At 44.3% G+C, this 18,881-nt stretch overlaps 1 protein-coding gene across 1 annotated transcript; it reads right to left on the bottom strand.

The window, feature by feature from the left end:
* Nucleotides 1–972: 972 nt before the first annotated feature.
* Nucleotides 973–18,651, bottom strand: FSD2 (fibronectin type III and SPRY domain containing 2). Its single transcript, XM_065688417.1, has 12 exons — nt 17,867–18,651; nt 17,691–17,786; nt 16,436–16,669; nt 15,143–15,165; nt 14,151–14,272; nt 12,972–13,127; nt 11,445–11,579; nt 10,554–10,707; nt 10,043–10,176; nt 7,995–8,127; nt 5,217–5,393; nt 973–3,347 (listed from the first exon to the last, which is right to left on the bottom strand). Exons 1-12 carry the CDS (start codon nt 18,608–18,610, stop codon nt 3,095–3,097), a joined length of 2,361 nt encoding a protein of 786 aa, XP_065544489.1. The 5' UTR covers nt 18,611–18,651; the 3' UTR covers nt 973–3,094.
* Between the last annotated feature and the right edge of the window lie 230 nt (nt 18,652–18,881).

Here is an 18,881-nt window from a genome sequence, read left to right as displayed (position 1 = left end):
TTTACCTGCGTGTTTTCGCTCACAGGCCCAGGGGTCCCTTTGTTCCGGGCTCCAGGACCGGTTGAGGAGCGACCTGGACACGCTGAAGGATTATGGTAACCGGTTTGGAAGCGGTACCCATCTGTTCAGCCCCACGGTTTATGTAAACCTGATAACCCGTGCAGCCTTGCGGAAGGGTTTCGTGTGAGGCCCTCCGGTGGCCACAACGTGTATTTTAAACCAAGCGGGAACAGAAAGGGATTGGAAAGTGATCCTTTTTGCCTTCTTAAAAGGGGTTTGAGGGTAACTCCTTCTAAGCCCAAGGGCCTTTGGGCAGCCAGCCCTGGCAAAGTCCCTGGTTAGCTGATTTGGGCTATCCTGGCCTTGGGCAGCTCCTGCTGCTGTAATCACTGCAGGGGGTGCACATACCAGTAAGTGCACACAGTGAGAAGCAAGAGGAAGAAAAACACTGACAGGTACGAGGAAAAATGCATCTTGCAGCACATAGCTTGTTGCCAGAGACAAGGACAACTCATTTTTAACTACTGTTGTGCTTTCACATTATCTACTTCAGCAGTGAGCTGGAGTTCCTGTAGACAGGCCAGAGATGAGAAGTGGTTTAGCTTCAGGAGGAAAATCCCCTTTTACTGTCAGATACAGCTTCCAGTTCTGTGCAGGCCTGGCCCTTACTCAGAAATGGACACCACTTACCCCTATCTGGTGGACTACACAGAAAGATGAGGTTGATGTGAACGCCCAGCCTGAGTGTACTGGTCTGATCAACAGACCTGGTAGTGGAAATGGTGGCTTCCTTGTAAAGGATTTATTTACAATACAGTGACAGCTGGTTTTAAAAAATTACGGCTGTTCATGCCGTTTCCTTTGTTGTATAAATATTTAAGTGACGGGGCTGGTATTCCTAAGGGAGGAAATGCTTGGGTTACTGCTGACAGGTGAAGCATATGTTAAACTGAAACATGCCAACTCATTCCCTTACTGTTTTCAACCTAGTAGCCAATTACTGTTTATTTGTTGCTTTTTCAGGTAGTCTGGTTCTGCCTTTACTGTCCTGTACCATGGCAGGTGATGAGCACTGGACCATGTTCTGCTGAGCCAGCTGCTCCATGCTCAGCCTTCAGGCCTGTGTTCTCCAGCAGATTGATCAAGCTGGTAATGTAATGACAGAGCTGTTTGGTACTTGTAGTCCCACTCCCAAGTGTGTCCAGGCACCTCACATTCAGCTCAGAAAATCTGTCCTTGCAGCAGAGGGTTGTGAAGTTCCAGTGGAGGTGGTGGTACTGCTCACAGTAGAACATCTGCTTCCATCAGAATTGTTGGGTTCACCTCTAAGTGCTTGTTGGGAGGTTCGAACATCTTCCTAGCTCTGCCTTGATACTTGTGTATCTTACTCTTCCAGATACCTACTCGAAGAGTGCAGCACTTGGTTTTGCCAAATAAAGGTAAAACGTGTTCCAGTGGGTGAAAGTTGGACTGTGAATCAAGGCATACATTTCTAAGCAAAGCATGAAGCTTTTTCACCACTGCTGTACCTGGCAGAGGAGCTATATGCTTCACCTGCTGTTCTCTAGTACAGCCTTGCCACTGTCAGCAGTGCCCCCTGCATCAGTGGTGGTTGCTGGTGGAGTCACCTGTTTCTGGTAGACACCAGCTGTTGTGACCAAAAGCCAGTGCAGTTGCAGTCTGTGGCCTGCCTTAGAGGGGGTCGGGCACTGACCAGAACAACCCTGGAAATCTCTGAATTCTAGTAGACTTAAGAAATTACCCTGTACTTGCCTAGCTCAGTGTCACTAAACCCATCTTTTTTGAGGCTTGTGAAACAAACACATAGACCAGAGAAAACAGTACTGATCACCGCATAATGCGTGTTCAGCTCCTGATTTTATGGTTTCTGCAAAACCTGTTTTGGGGAGATGTTTTTAAGCTATTTGGGGAAGAACAGATGAGCTTCTGGCAGAGAGTTATACATCAAATCTCGGTTGCCAGGCTGTGTTTATTGGTAGAGATCTTGTATGTTGTAGAGGCTGCTGCTTGAGCCCAGCCATCCCCTAGAATGGAAACTTGAACCAGTGATTTTTGTAATGAATATGCAATAAATCTGTGGAAAAGCTTCTCTGTTAATGACTCTTGATTGAATTTGGATAGTTTTGACATACATGAATGAGGCTGTTTAGAGCTTAGACAAGCCTGTCTGATTGTCTGCTGTCTGAAGCCTAAGCAAGGACATTTCAGCTGTGTGCTGGGCCAGAGCTTCCAGCCCCCATGGGACACCCAAAGCTTCAAGGGTGCAGCATTGGGGTGAGAATTCTTCAGCACTGAGGAGGAGAACAGATCTGTGAGTGTGGAGAATGCACCCAAGTGGAGGTGAGCATAGCCAGAAAGAACCAGCTAAAAATGATGCTTCAGGTCTCTCTGCAGGGGCAGTGAAGCACTGCAAAAGGCCTTGGTTTTGTGAATGAAGTAGAGGCGTGGGCATTCTGTAAAATTGTCTTTTATTACTTGAGACCAGTGCTTGTCAAAAAGCCTCCCTGTGAATGGTAGGCACTTAGTTCACACACAGGGGAGGTGTATTTGATTATCTTGTGTCACAGACTTCATGTAGCAGCAAGACTACTTGATTGTGGATCAGCTTTATGGTTTGAGTATTGTTGGCTCGGTCTAGCAGCTGTACTGTGATTATGCCTTTTGCTATTTTTGGTTTTCTTTGAATTTTTAGCTCTTCAGCAAACACAAGAGTGGAATTAATGTTCTGGAGTGGGGGGTTTGCTGGGCATCAAATGGGCACTGGGAGAACCACTGATCCAGCTGCCATTGCTGCATGGTAACAGTGTCACCTCTGAGAAGGATGGTATCCATTTCCAACTGGAGAATTCTGGGATGCTGATGGAATTGTGACCATAATGGTTTTCGACTAAGACCCTGCCCAAGAGGACAGAAATTGTAACGGCTTAGGCCTGGCAGCTGGTGTGGGTTGGGGTCGCTTTGCTCTTTCTTGGGAGATAGCTGGTTTATAGAGAGTGTGATGGAGCAGTTAATGCTTGAAGAGGACATTGCTCGCTGCAGGGTAAATGTAGGTGTGGTAGCTGTAGAACGCAGGTTATGGGAGGGCAGTCCATGGGGGTACTGCAATTCCAGTACGTATCCGTAAGATACCGGGTGTTTCCAAAGCAAAGCAGGGGTGAACGTAATGCTGGAAGTGTGAGTTGAATGTGTACAGGTGCTGGGCAATATCTCCATTGAAAAATGACAGTCTGCAGTTCTCATAGTCCAGCAAGATGCCAATCCTTCTAGGGGGGAGAGTAATTCTGATGTCTGGTGTCATCCCACTGTGTAGGAATTCGTATTTGTGCCTGTAGGCAAGAAATTTAAGTCAAAAAACCTGAGGGCACCCTGGCTGCTCTCAAAGGGAAGTGCTTTGTGCACATAGGTGTGTTCAAAGCACACTTCCTGCCAATTTGGCTTGCCCCAGAACAACCCTTGTCATCTCCTCACCTTGCCCCAGGATAGCTGTAGGCCCTGCCAGAGAGGGATCTGCTGAGACTGCTCAGTCCTGTCCTTCAGGCCCTGCTGTGCTACCCATAGGTTCCCCTGTGGTACCGAGCCTCTTTCCTGCCAACCTTCCCTGCAGCTGTAAGAAAGCGCAACCCCTTGGGCAGAGGCTGCCTGACGCACAGTGTGGCTGGTATCCTCCAGGCTATGGGGCATCATTTGTCAAATCCCACTGTCTAAATGACATTTCTGGCTGCTTTTCCTACAAGACCTTCCTCCTCAGCCTGGGCAGTGTTGGTGGGGAAGTTCCAGTCTTCGAGTTCATTTACTAGAGGGTGACATATTTAATTGTGATTCCTGAACTGTGGGTTATTGGAGGCCAGGAAGGTGCTCCATAGGTAAGCAGTTTTGTCATGCGGGGAGCCCTCTTCCCTATGCAGTCTCTGTTCAAGCAATGCTGGGGTCCTTTAACAGTTACTCAAACAATTCTCCCTAGTGTGGCATGCTGCAAACAAGATACGTGATTTCTATGGGAACCATGAGCCTTTCTGTGCAGAAATGGGAAGTTTTATTCAGTTGAAGTGATGAGTTATCTGGTATTTCATAAGGCCCAGCTTCTTCACTAACTGCCTCCTCCACCTACACAACTCAAACCTGAGACTTCCCTGTGGAAATGGGTATGGCAATGACTCAAACTGAGCAATGGCCCAGCTCCCTTTTCTGTCTGAAGTCCATGCTTGTTGCTTCACAAGAATGAGAGTTTCAATGTCCTTCTTAGCTCAATGTAGCAAGGAAACCAAATAGCCTGCCTGCAGTGTATGTGGGAGTCTTTAGCTTTAGTGGGTTTGGTCTCCCTCATTAAGCAGCATTTGTGGCTGTGTGGGAGGTGAGTGCCTGCACTGCTGATGACTGCCTATGCAGCAGGCACCTGGGGAGGAGTGTGTGCTCCAGCCAGCTGGAGCATCTAAATCTTCCCTGTGTACCAGCAAGCAGAGGATAGGCAGATTTGGGCTGTGCTGTGCCACCCTTATCCTTTATTGACTATGCATGCTGGGGGCACTCAGGTGGTGTCCAAGGGGGCCCAGCAGCACCCTTGCCGCTCCTGGCTGAGCAGTAAGCTATTCAGACATGCAGTGGGCAGCACTCAGGGATGCCTGGGTGTGTGACCTGTTTCTTGCTCCCGGATGCCTTGAAGAGTGCTCAGACCTCACAGGGGAGTCAAAGGACATCATGCTGGTTATAAAGGTATCTGAAGAAAAGCCCGCTGGTTCAGCTGGCAGAGGGGAGCTGGCATTTCTGCATGCAGGTATGGCTGCTGGGTGCTTCCAAAGGTGGGTGAGTGCATACAACTGGGTTTAGCCAGATAACGTAGTTTGATAGGTTATGTGGATCTATTACGCTGTCTTCCCACTGGGGTTTTGGTGACCTAAAACAAGGCCTTTGCAGCTCACTTCTGTAGTGCAGATTTTACTCAGGTTAGTTCTGGGACTGCCTATTTCAATGTGAAAATGTCATTAAGCAGGAAGATTTGCGTAAAGGTTCCAGTACCCTTCCAACAGCTGTTCACAGTGCCAGTGGTGGAATGTCAGAGGCCCTTCATTAAGTGCTTGATCTGGGCTTTGATCTAAAATCTCTGGCTGCCCCCTGCAAGTAGGAGCTCTGCTGTTCTACCTGCAGGTGTACAGCTAGGGGTGTTCCTCTGGGAGAACTGTAGCTTCCACAACCCTTACCTTGATGGTGTGATGATATGCCTCATGCACCAGGACGAGTTGTTTGCCCCCAGATAACCATGTCTTGGAGTGTTTTCAAAAGCCACGCCGATTCTGTACTCTGTATCTTCCTCAACTTCTACCTCCCAGTAATGCTTTCCTGGAAATGGAATCAGACTGCCCAGGATCCCAATGCACCTGTGGGAGACAGACAGTGATGTGTGCTCTGGCAGGGACTCTGCATGCTGAAGACCTGACACACAACCTGCATGTTTCTTTGTGACACCTGCCCTGTGTTCACCTGTGGGAAGTTTTGCGGTTCTGAAGCAAGAAAGTTGGGCAAAATAACCCCTGCCAAATGCTTCTGAAACACCGTAACTGGAATTAAGAGGGCGATGTGAATCCTGTAAGACTACACCCCCACTTGTCTCAGGAAAAGTACACAGTGTATTAATTGTCACTGCTGCATCACAGCGATAGTAGGTTTCAAAACACACCTTCATTTTTGAATGAGGGGGTCACACACACACAACCTGTATGTTTCTGTGGTAGGGTCTAATGTTGTAAATTACAAAGGCAGAGGATGTTGCTGACAAACACTGAGCTCATCTACCTCCAGGTAATGCTGAGAAAGAGCTGCACTCAGCTTTTGGAGGGCCTGATCTGTAAGGATGGGCATGCACAGCAAGATAGCTGTACTCTGTGCCACCTCACCAGCAATCCCTTAAAGCAAATGTACAGTTCACTGCAAGTGCATGTAGATGTCTTGGGAATACCTTAAAGGCTGCTGAAATCAGGACTCAGAGAGGCTGTGTTGCTACAGCTTGAGAAGGAAAAGGAATGATGCAAAATGTATGGGTAAACATCTGTGAACAAAACATTACCATAGTAATGACAGCTGCAAAGCCACCAAGGCAAGCCTGAGTCAGACCATAGGAGCTGCTGTGGTTAGGAAACACATCAGCCTTTTGGAGATCACAAAAACTTCAAAGGGTTTGCAATGTAATTTCCTTGTAGTGTGAGTGTTGGTCCTTTCAGCTTGGGAGCTTTTTCTTCTTTCTTTTTTCACATTATCTTTGTATAAAAGAGGCTTCTGAAAGTTCACAGTGGCATCAAAAACTCAGCCTCAGAGTTCAGAATGAGTGCCAGCTCTGGCTGTTTATGTGAAACATGAAAGCACCCTGTGGAAGTGGGATGAAATCCTATTAGGCTTATCATCATGACTTTAATGAAGAGAATCGTCTGCCTCCTGGCTCTTTTCTACCACACCTTCCAGTAACATTGCTTTTCCACCATGGGACTAAGTTGTGGGTTTGTATTATTCTGTGGTCGCAAATGTCTGTCCTGGTTATATGTTGTGAAACACGTGTTTCAGCAAGCTAAGTCTCATTTCAATGGCAAAGGGCCTAATTCTTTTTTGGAAAATAAAATCTGTTGGCCCAAATAGTATCAGCTAGATCTTTCAGCAAGAGGTAGGTATTCAGATTTCACTCCTTTCCGTACCATTTGCTTTGGCACTTAAATACCTGGTCAACATCAGCTCAATGTGCCTAACATGTAAGCAGATTTGTATGTAGTTGTGGCTGGCTGCATCTGTAATCCTCTTTATGAACTTGCATTAACTTCCAAGTGATGCTTAAGTTTTAAAGAGCAGCTAGACAGAGACTGAGATTCAAACTCACAGAATTAATGACAGCTGCCAAAAGCTCCATTAGATACTTCCTTGCATCTATTTAAAAAATCCAAACAGATCAACTGTGCTTGGAACTGCAAAAGCCTCTTTCAAAGAGGGTCTGGTGCCCAGAGCACCAATAGGTTTTTTGCCCACTGTGTAGTATTTGCTGTAGTGAACAAGTTTTACATAAGATGAATGTTTGGTGGTTTCCATTGAACAGATAAAAGCAACACCTAAATCTCCACATGTGAAAATGACACCAAGGAAAGATGGGCAGAGCCCTCTGCACATGATGTGCAAAGCTCTATCACCTTGGCAGCTTGCAGAGAAGGGGCAGGAGAGAGGGAGCAACAGCCAGCAGAGAGGAGCAGCTCCTCAAGTCTTGGAAGTGTGCAAGTGCTGATCACTGTAATTAAAACAGAGCCTAATAATTATGCTTTTTTTTTTTTTTTTTTAATCCTACAAGTGCTATATTAAGAGTATCTGGAGTCTGACTGGGTTTTTTATGTGTGTAACATTATTCTAGGGGTTTGGGGCTCTGTAAAGAATTAAATGGGAAGAAAGCTTTGGAATTTAACAGAGATTGGTGCACACATCGTGCAAAGGGAGATGTTGTAAATTATACGTATTAGTCACCCTAGAAATTCTCAGGAAAGAGCGGCAAGCCAGATGGAGTTCAGTAATGGTGCCCAGGAGCAACAACCCCAGTGAAACTATGGGGCCTGAAGAAATGGATGCAAGGTTTTATTCTTCAAGGATTCATGGAAAAGCCTGACATTTCAAACTTACCTTAGGAGCCCAGCTTGGAATACCTTAAAATAAACCTGATTTTATAAAAGATGACTAATCCATATTTTTAAAGGACAGATAAAGGTGTTTGCAGTGGTCTAAAACTGAGGAGAATTATAAACACTTATCCAAAAACCAAGATGGATAAAACACTGTACATTATACACACATATACAGTCTGGAAGTGCTACTAGGTTGGTGCATGGCTTGAAGGTAAGGAGAGCTGCAATACCGGTAAACCTTTTCAGTGGATTTAAACTCAGTGCAGGGGTGTGTCGTAGGTGAAGCAGCCACAAGCCACATGCATTAGTTGCAACTGAAGTTCTTCAGTTTACCTTGTAAAGCTGTTGTCATAGACAGGCAGATCGCACTCTGGGTTTTCCAGTTCATCGCATGCAATTGTAAATCCATCATCTAGAATTGCCAGCAAAGGATGGGCTGTGTCCTCGTTAAGGCAGAAGTAGGTGCCTGCAAGAGAGAATGCATGAGGATAACTCCAGCAACTCCTTTATGGCACTGTGGTTTGCAGAAGGAGTGTGGTGAAATGTCATTGGGGTCCACAGAAAGATTACCCATTGTTCTGGAGAGAACCTGTGGCTGACATTGAGAAGACAGAGTTGTCCATTTGGAGTTTTTCAAGTAAATGGGTGTTTTACAGCTTAACACTGTTTAGTTGCAGCCTTGTGAAAAGCAGAAAAAGGCCTTAACCTGCTTTGGAACCCAAAGCTGCAGGCATTGCACAGAAAGTAGCTATTCAAAGATGAGGGTTTGTCCCTGCAATGGACTGTCCAGTTTCAAGTCGTCTTCCTCAGAGATTAAGTAATCACTGAAAGGAAAAGGGGGCTTAAAGACCTCTCCCTGACCTCACGCTTCCACAAAAATTCTGGGCATGGTTTGAAGAGAAGGATCTCTACAAAGGTGGCACATGCAGCATGCCTCATGCTTCAGCACCCCCTAACCAGATCAGCTCTCAGAGAGGTACGTGAGCTAAGCCAGCCCAGGATGAAAGTCCTTCTGTCTCTCCCTGTTTGGAGAGCTCACAAAGCAGGTCTGACGCACTGCACTCTGATGCCCTGCCATGTGCGTCACAGCTGGTGTTTGTAGTTGGTGTTTGTGTATCCACCCCAGTAAGAATCAAAGGTCATTCCCAGTGTTGGAGGTGAGCGCTTGCAGCAGACAGGTCAATTTGCATTAGTTGTTTGCATAATGTAGACTCAGAGAAGATAAATTTCTCCATGCTAATCCCAAATGAAATCATTATAATCAAACTGCAAGTTACTTCAATGCAAATACAATACAAACAATGACAGGGCAATTACAGGCATGTGCTGCTGAAAACAAACACATGCTGTGCAAGCAGAATTGGCAATTTCAAATATTGAGTTTGATTTAAGCAGCTGAAAAACACACAAACAATGGTAACACAATGACAGACTTCCTCTCCAGGGATTTAAGAATGACTGTTTCTTTTTCAGTGGTGTCACTGCTGTGTGGTGGGCAGGTTTCTTACTGAATATGGCTTTTTGCAGATCAATGGGTGTGCAGCCAGCTTGCTGAAAAAGCACAATTTGCAAATTACTGAAGGTAAGGGCAGGAGAGATCCAGGTGTGTTGTTAACCACCTGTGAGTGATGTGGGAGGTTTGAGACACCCCAGTGAAGTTGCAGTGGTGAAGGTGAAAATAGGTGGCCGCCTATAAGTCATTAAAATAAGCTTTGATTAGATGGTTGGGAGGGGAAAGAGCTTTCAACTTCCCTTTTGGGGGAAGGTTAAATCTTGTTCAGTATGATACTGAGAGCAGAGATGAAAATGATATGTCAGTTACTAAAGCAAAGCTTCCAGCTAAAAGCTGGACTACCTTTTCCTGGTGAATAAAGGGGAACAGCCCTCATAGCTTCTCCAGCCATGCTGAAGATGTTAATAGATACAGAGGAAGATTTTGCATATCTAAATGACTCTAGAAAATGCTGACTCTGCCTGCCACGCTTTCCAGCAGCAGGATCGTGATAAGGTAATCTCTGAAGTACAACTGCACTAAAACTTTCTTCACTGGTGGGTCAGTATTTGGCAAGCTGGCAACATCTCTGGGGTGTTGGGTTGATGCTGTCTTTTAAAATGTTTAGAATTCAGTATCATTTAAAATGTTTAGAATTTCAAGTATCAAATATACTGGACAGAAATAATTTTAAACTACAGAGCTAAAGCAATGCACTTATTGTTACAAAAAGAGGGATTTTTTTTCTTTCCTAAAAGTTTATCAGATATGTAGTTAGATGTAAGACATTAGGACCCGACCCAGAGGCCATTGAAGCCAGCAGGAATCTTTGTGTTGAGATAACAGATGCTACAACAGGCTGCTGGAGTTGTCCTGTGCTGTACAGTACCTGTGGTATGTATCAGGACAGGGTCACTTCTTTCACTGGAACCACCCAGGTTTAGGGCTCTAACACAGATGTGATAGCTTTGTGTTGGCTGGAGGTGAATTAGGACTTCGCAGTTAGGAATCCCCACAATTGATCTACAGAAAACAAATCCATGGAAAATGAGAGGGTAGAGAACAAAGTTGAGCCTTTGAGGTTATTTTTCTGAGCAACAAAAAATTACGTGATCAGATTCTCTTGTAACCCATCAACAACACTTTACCTTGTACAGTTGTCAGTACTGGGAGAATCAGATAGTCTGTGACAGACTGTACAGGTTTTTACATTTGCTTCTGCCCTTTTCCCATTCCCCATACAGTAATTTACATTTACACAATTAGTTTTACTAAGAGGAATGTTTGTAAAGGTAGATTCATCAAAGGATCGTGGATCCTTTCTTAATGCTATCTGATGCCACATGACTTGAAATGGTTTAACCTCTCCAGGTCACTGACTAGATAGAATAGTGACTCACTCAGTAATAGTATCACCGTTTTCCTCATCTGCCAGCTTGGACAATTCAACCGTGTAGGAATCAACAGGGTTAATGTCTCCAGATTCCCAGCATACCAGTGCTGCGTTTTCACAACTTCGAATCTTTTTACTCTTTATGGTAGGTGGTGAAGGAGCTAAAAAGTAGTCAAAAGACCAATTCTAAGCTGTTGCTTGAAGATGTTTGCAACAAACATGCTTTGACAACTTAAAAGATAGAACAAAGTTGTGAACTAATACTAACGCAGTTAGAAACCTGTATCTCCAATGGACAATAAACAGCAGGCAGGGCAATAACAGTACTATTTAAAGAGTTAATTTGGACTACAAAGGTCCCAAAGAGAATTAATTAGAGAAGAAACATAGATCAAGCCTGATTACAGAATCATTTTCTCTCTATGATTGCTTTTATCTCTGTCATAAGGGTGCCTCTCTTCTCCAAGATGTCAAAGACAGCTGGAATGGGTGCTTGAAGGTCTCACTATGACCTCTCTATGTCAGGATTTCACAAAATGTGCTTGACTGAACTAGAGTTACAAAGGGCAGCATAGCAGGTGAATCCACAAAATACCTACAGGCCAAGAAAAGGAGAGCTGGCATTCACCTGGCAGAACTGGGAGACTTGAGCCTTATTTCCAGCTCTTCTACGTGCTTGTATTTAAGTAAGTTATTTTGTGCTTCTGTTTCTTCAATTCTAAAACAGGGACAATTGGCCTGATATGCTCTCAAAATAAAAGTAGGAAATTCCCATGCAGTCAATAGACTTGCATCAGAAGGAACAAAGTGCCGAGAAAGAATTACTGGCATAAAATTCAGAGATGACTGCAAATTTTGCTATGAAGGTTGCATAACTGTAAGAATAAAGTATTTTTACCTGTTACATAAACTGTTCTTTCACTTGGTGGACTGATACCAGAGGCATTTAAAGCACTGACCCAAAATTCATACTGTGTATTCGGCAGCAGATTAGTAACGGTGCAGTATGTTTCTTTGACTTTCAGCGTATGCTCTGAAATGAGAACACCACCACGTTTACAGTGCTTTTACAGAGTTACCCACTCCTCCCCAAAGCTGCCTCAAATAATGGAGTTGAGGTGCATTGTTTTGTCTGCTGAGTTCAAGAATGCTCCTTGTGCTCCATACCCTTTGATTAGCTGTCAGGCTGCTTCACCATGCCTTCCCCTAAGAAGGCATAAATCAGATAACACAGCAGCTTCTGAAGGAGCCACATCACTCAGAGAGGAAAAACCCAAGAAAACCCAGAGAGAAAGGTCACCCACCTGCCACTGGATCTTTTTCTAAAAAGACCTTGCATGGTCCTACGCCAGGGATGCTGTCTGATCTGCTCTGCTCTGGTCAGCTCAGCTCATCCCAGCAGCGGGACAAGAGCTGAAATTATTTCACTACTAATCTCTCATTCTTCATCACAAATTTGAACAGATTATGCTTTTCACAGAATCATTAGGAAGGGACCTCTGGAGATCATCCAGTCACACCCCCCTGCCAAGGCAGGGCCACCCAGAGCACGTTACACAGGAACACATCCAGGTGGGTTTTGAATGTCTCCAGAGAGGGAGACTCCATGACCCCCTGGCCAGCCTGTTCCAGTGCTCTGCTGCCCTCAACATAAAGAAGTTCTTCCTTATGTTGAGGTGATACTTCCTGTGTTTTAGTTTATGCTCCTCATTGCTCCTCATCCTGTCACTGGTCACCACTGAAAAGAGTCTGGCATCATCTTGTTGGTACCCACCTTTGAGATATTTATATGCATTAATGAGATTTTCTTTCTGAACTGGCCATTTGGCACTCAGCTGGCTTCCACTTTTGCTGAAGTGACTGGGTGTTTTCAGTCTGCAAGATTATTATTAGCAAAGGCATTTTTGTCACAACAAAAAGTGGGGCATTTTAGGATGGTCTGTGGTTCTTTTCCTCTGTGTGTGGGTGATGGGAAGTTACAGCCTATTATTAGCACTGAGATAAACTGTAGAATGACTGTGGGGGTTTCAGTGACATACTGATAATATGATGATTTGTTCTCTAAAAATACTGTGCTTTGCAGTGGATGCAGCACATATGTGTCTAACACACTGCCCACCCTCCAGGAAAGGAAATACTACTGTCGAGACCTGGCTCTACCCACTGTTCCCTTCCCACTCCTGCTGCCCCATTGTGTCTTTGCTCCTGTGCTGGGTCCTGCTGCAGCTGGCAGCATGACAAACCTGGCAGGGGAAGAGTGGTAGAGCCAGAAGGAGGAAACCTGCTGGCAGATATGACAGGTTTGGTGTCAAAGGGGGTGAACAGAAAGTGTACCGGTTGCCACAGCAAGTCCAGGAGCACTTTGGAACCAGCTGGTTTTGCCAGTGGAGAGCTGAGATGTCCCTTTGGGTCCAGGCCTCCTTACCTGGTTGTTCGTCACTGCGCCTCTCATTGTTCACTGTTTTATAGCACAGCTGGTAGCACTCAACAGTGTCATCTGAGAAGAGGCTCCAGCAAACTCTCAGTGAGGTGCCAGTTGCTGCATTGGGAGCCTGGGGATTGATCACAGGGGCACAAGGAGCTGCAGAGAGGAAACAGGCCGGGTTTTGAATGTAGAAGCATGGTCTATTCACAGGCAAACACCTCTCCTCTCACAAAGCTGTTTGCACAAAGCCTAGGCATTGAATAGGGTCATATTGCTCCCACATGGAGAAAAGTGGGGAGTTGACCCTGTAAATACTTGTAGATAATAATCAGTTCACTGGTGTATGGATTAGTCTTGTTTCAAATCAAAACAATAAAATACATAAGCCTCAGCCAAATCCTTCTCTTGACCTCCCCTGCCTCTGAATACTGCTGTATGCTGCAGAGCAACATCTGACGTGCACAGCACTGCTGTGGACCAGCCCAGGGGCTGAGGAGCCTCTGGAGGACAGAAGCTGAGGGAAAAGCTGTATAACAAGGGGTCATCAACACAAGCAACGAAGTAGCAAATGCTGTTTTACTTGAAGAAAACACAATGTAAGGGCGTAAAAGTTGCATATTGCTGTTTCTGACCACTTGTGGTGTGCTAGAAAAGATCTAAAATCTTTCGTATTTTTATTTTTTAGTTATTAGAAATATGTTCGGATTTTGCTCTGTTTCCTGCGGATAATAGGAAAAATGTTTGCTAAATAGCAGAGGAACAAGCCACTGAAATCTGGTTATCTAGAGAGGCTGTGCAGGTTATTTAAAGCAGTCTGGTGTCCTATACTTTACTCAAGCAACTACAAGTTAAGACAAGTTATCGGCAACAAAGTATGCCTCACTCCTCAACAGAAGGGGGTAGTCTTTGTGAGTCTTCTAGGAAATCATTCAGCAAAAGCAGGGAAGGCCAAACTTGGCAGTTTTGGTAATTTTATATTGAAAACAAACCAGGGGGAGTGGGGAATCCAAAAATAGATTCCAGTGTCTCTCTCCATATAAACAAACAAATCTGGAGGGAAAAACAGATGTTAATTCAGCTTTTGCAGCTCTCTTTTAAAATAAGTAATGGAATTCTGTTTAATACATATTCTTAATTAAATGTAAATAGGTCTGAAATAATGATCAGCTGGAAGAGTACCTGGAATAATATTAATGGAGTTCATTAGTTGCTCAACTTCAGAGAAATCTATGACCCGCTCTTCAAAGTGTGGCACTGTTGAAAGCTCTAAATCCACTTCTTTCTTTAAGAATTCTTCCAGCCTGCAATTGTAAGAGAAAAAAATATGTCTAATATGTAGGGTTGGAAATACCCTTCTATGATGCCTATTGGTAAGAGGAGAAGAACAGCAAACTAAATTAACTGCTATTTCCTTAAAATCATGTTGTCATAGTTGTACAAAGCTCAGTCTCCTGCGGCCTTTGAGCTCCCACCGAGCAAGTGAGTGATACTTCCCCAGCACCCCTCTATGGGAAGCAAGTCATTAGCTCCATGACTTTCATTATTTTGAATTTACAACACCATTACTAATTCAGGATCTCTCGATTTGAGGTGTTGTAAATTTGAAACAAAGGGCTATCTTTTCTCTGCGTTTTCATAAATGATGAAAGTCAATTTAAATGTATATTATTTTCACTTGATTTAGTGTGCTTAAGACTTCTTCCAATGGCTTAAAGATCTTCCAGTATCTCTTTTGAGCTCCCACAGCTTGACTTTCTATCCCTCTCTATTAATGCATAAATAAGCCTGTTACTAATCTATTTAGGGAGCTCAGTTTTAGTCAGATTTGTATCCAGAGCATTTCTTTCAAGATCTTTAGCAATTGCAGCCACTGAAATTAGTTCCTCATAACTAAGCTAAAAACAGTGATTTATTCATGCCCTAACTCTCCTTTTGGGTTTTGTTTTATGTTTTTTTTTTCAAATTAGCTCAAAACTATTTTTGAGTGTTAAACTTCTTAAAGCAACTTTTCCTGCTGCAGTTTAAACCAGAAATACTAAAGATTTCAATAGCTCTAGTAGCTTAAGTAACATTTGTGTGCCTGAACAGAGTCCAGAACATGCAAGTGTCTCCAATAACAGGTCCCATTAGCAGGAAATAATGTGACATAAAACCCCAGACTGTGATACTACCTGTCAACCATGGTTATTGCTGCCTGTAGAAAAAAGAGAGAGAATGTGTTAAAGATAGAAAAGATACATTTCTTGCATTAGTCCAGAATCAGACTACATCATGCTGTTGATGTGTCTTACATGAATTGTCCCAAATACTGCCCTCAGAGTGAACTAACTGGCTTTCACCCAGCTCTGAGAACAAAGCTGTGCCTAACTGTCCATTCCCATGGACAGATCTTGGCTGAATTTACAGTAGGATAACGTGCAGTATCAGGCAGTGACCAGTGTCTACCCATCTGGGCTGTATCCTTCCTCAGTTGTCCAAAGTGCCAATAGACCCTTCACAAACAAAACCAGCAGCTGGGGAAAAGAATTTAGTTATCTGCATCTGAGCAGTGGCTGTTACTGGAAGACAGATGTATCATCCCTGGAGAAACCTGAGCAGCTGAGAGCTCATCACCAACAGCTATTCACTTCTTGGGGAATAATGGTTCCTAGGGGTGATGTTAAACTGTTTATGAGCTAAGGAGAAAAGGTTATTCCAAAGATGCAGAGCAATGGGAAAAGTCAGCTCCTATGAAAAACTCAGCAGGATGGAGTGACACAGCAAGCTGATCTGCTAGAGCAGACTGGAGGTGGTAGAAGATTGGTTTTACTGTCTGGTTCAGAAGTTATTGTGGCTGTGCTATAGAAAAACTCCCACCCACCTGAGTCACAGGACAGCTCACATTACAGCAATCACTCATCAGCAGTGAAAATTCTTTTTTTTTTTTTCCCCAATTATTTTTCTACCTGCTAAAGGAAAATAACTTCTTGAACCAACTCAACAGTGAGATTCACCCATCACTTTGCAGGAGCTCCTTATGTGTTTAGTTCGAAGCCTCCTGTTCAGCTGAACTTTCCAACAAAATGAGCAAGAAAAAGAAACATCTAAAGTGGTTGTATCAGCCTGCCTGCTGTGAGCCTAGAACAGAGCAAGAGAGCTGAGCCTGCAGGAGGCAATGAACACTAAATGCCTCCAGAGTATCCTGAGATAAGCTTTTTAGTGAGATATCTTCTCTGTGAACCCCAGTGAGACTCACAAATCATTGAGCATCCACATTATAAACTTCTGCTGCTGCTTCTGCATTTTGGTCCCATTGTGTTGCCCCACTAAGTCAATGCCACCATACCAAGCACCCAGAGCAATGACAGTACCATGGATCAGGCACCCCAAATACCCTTTAGCAGAAAAGCCACTTGTGGCTTTGCAGCTGGGGACTACTTGCAAGCAGCAAAGAGCAATCAGCCTTGCCAGTTAAAGTTCTCTACCTTCATAAAATTGGCTTTGTCGTTTTCCAGGCAAAGCTCCTGGGTTGTGTCTGTCAGCTCCTTGCAGATGTCAAGATGTTCCCCACAACTGACCAGCTGCCCGTATAATGCTTCCAGCTTCTGCCTCTTTTCTTCCCCCAGTGCTTCCAACTGTTCTTCGTACTTCTGAGCAAGCACTTGCACTGCATCGTTGTAATGCACCTCAAAGTTCTCCTCCTGCCTCCCAAAGTTTTCCTGAAAGGCATTTGGGGGTTTGTTCATTGGTGACAGGCCTGAGAAAAAACTTACTCAGGTCTGCCTAAAATCCTCCTTGTCAGGAAGGCAATGCCAGTGCACAGAAGCTGTACTTTGACTAATTTGCATTTTTAGGGGTTTATTCTAATCATTTACCCCCCACTGAGGCACAAGAGAGTGTTGGATTTGGTTCCAAGCATGACAGCATCAGAAATGATAATTAAAAAAATGATGCAAGGCAACTATCTTCAACCTAAGCCCAAGGGAGCACAACCACGGATATATCCTTGCCATATGTCCCAAGTATTTCCACCAACACAGTCAAGCACATCCTTCCATGAGAGATCCATGGATTCTCACTGGGGGGAGTTGAGCAGCTAATGCTGCTGGAGAAAGCATTAGGAAGAAAGGTTTAAGGAGCAGACAAAGCTTTATTGCCAGCAGCTGCCTACTGCTCAGACACCGATGTGCTGTGCCACACGTGGCAAAGACAGTAGGTGCCTTGAGTTACTGCTTGTTTGACTTGCTGCCAGCTGGGACCCTTCCCCTGGTGCCAAGTTGACATCAACTGAGCAGGAGCACAACCCCTGACATGTTGTAGATCAGTGCAGGTGCTCCAAGGGTTTGCCTATACCTGGCATCTGTAAATGAAACTAAGTGAATGCAAGGGGTAGGCTGTGGATGGACTAGCTGGATCACAGCTCCTTGGCCATTTAAAACTAAGTTAACCTGAGGGTCCCTTTATTTCTGAATGCAACTGTCTGCGCAAATGCTCAGTATGGTTTCACCAGCCTAGTTTTAACTTTAATTTTTTTAATTATTTAATTATGTAATTATTTAATTATTTAAAATTTTTTAATTCATTAGGATGAATTTTCCTAAGTACCTCAGTCTAGGCAAACCCCAAGGTAACTCTGTGCTCTGTTACTTTAACTACTCACCTCATTAACAACTTAACGCTATGACTGTCAAAACATTTTTACACCCAGTACCACTGTTAGCTCAAGAAAATATGACTTACCTCTACAGTGATGAAGATTTCCTCCAAGTGACTGGCAAAGTTTTCCATCTGAGCGATCTGCTCTTCCAACTTGCACATGTTTTTATGAATCTCCTCCTACCAAAACACCCAGTGTGATTCTTAGTATGTCTGAACACTGTTATAGAGGCACTGCAGTACACTTGTATTACTCTTACCTTTTCGCTTTCCATGGCATTGGGGAGCTTAGTCACCTCGTGATCCTTGTGCTCACCAAACAGTTTGTCAAAAGCTCGGATTGGTATCTTGCAGGTAGAACAAAAAACATCCCCTGATTCCTCCTCCTCACTGACAGCCTGACTGTTCCACTCATCTGAAATGCCGCTGCTGCTAAGCCCTTCTCCAGACCGTATGGGGCTCTCGGCATCATCTTCTGCTCTGGCTTTGCTCTCATCTTCATCTGGAGAAGCCTCACCAGGAAGTCCCTGTTGCTTTGTGATTCGACTTTGATCTTTCACTGAAGAGCTGCTTTTTGATGCATTAGACACAGAGCCTTGTGATCTTGCTTTTTCTGTGCGAGCAGATGGCCATCTGCTCTCCGCCACCTCCGGATGTCCTCCAAGAAGCTCAAGCTCTTTTTCTCTATCCTCATCAAGTCCATACATCTTAGCCAATTCTACAACCTCCTTTTCCAAGTCATATCCAGCTTCTTGCAAGTGCTGAAATTTTTCACTACTCAGTGGAGATTCCCTTCTTGTATCCCCCAGAGATCTTTCTCCTTGAGCAGATAGCTCTTCAGGAAAGATATCAAACCTCTCCTTTGAGCCATACAGATCCATGTGATAAAATATCAAGCCTCCAGCCTCAATCTCACTAGACTCTGGGACTGCTGGGGCTGCTGAACAACCAGGCAACTGGTCACTAGTTTCATACTCTCTTCTGCTGCCAGATCTGGATGACATTGGTATCCTCAGTGAGGCTTGTGAGATGACAAGACTCAGTCCTGTTAAAGATAAGAAAGATGCTTAGCTACATACTCAGATATCAAGCATGAGATTTTTTGCTTAAAAATATATGGATGGAATAAGTTTGGTGACGACTGCTCAGGGCCTGGAGGTAGACATGGGAAAGACCAAAGCCAGCAGCTTTACTTACTAAGAGAAGCTTCTGAAGGGAAGCCACAGGTAGCTTGTTTTTTCTCACCTCCATGTAAAGCACAGCAGAGAGCTCTCT

The sequence above is a fragment of the Lathamus discolor genome, chromosome 8 (genome assembly GCF_037157495.1).
Source record: "Lathamus discolor isolate bLatDis1 chromosome 8, bLatDis1.hap1, whole genome shotgun sequence".
NCBI classification, from domain to species: domain Eukaryota; kingdom Metazoa; phylum Chordata; class Aves; order Psittaciformes; family Psittacidae; genus Lathamus; species Lathamus discolor.
This window is presented reverse-complemented; position numbering and strand designations above follow the sequence as displayed.

Excerpts from the sequence above, each read along its gene's own strand:
- FSD2 (XM_065688417.1), bottom strand. The coding sequence starts at position 18,610 with ATGTCATCCAGATCTGGCAGCAGAAGAGAGTATGAAACTAGTGACCAG. Across the intron at positions 17,787-17,866 it reads ATGCCATGGAAAGCGAAAAG|GAGGAGATTCATAAAAACAT; the intron begins GTAAGAGTAATA and ends GTGTTTTGGTAG. Across the intron at positions 10,177-10,553 it reads AACGGTGATACTATTACTGA|ATCAATTGTGGGGATTCCTA; the intron begins GTGAGTCACTAT and ends TGTTTTCTGTAG.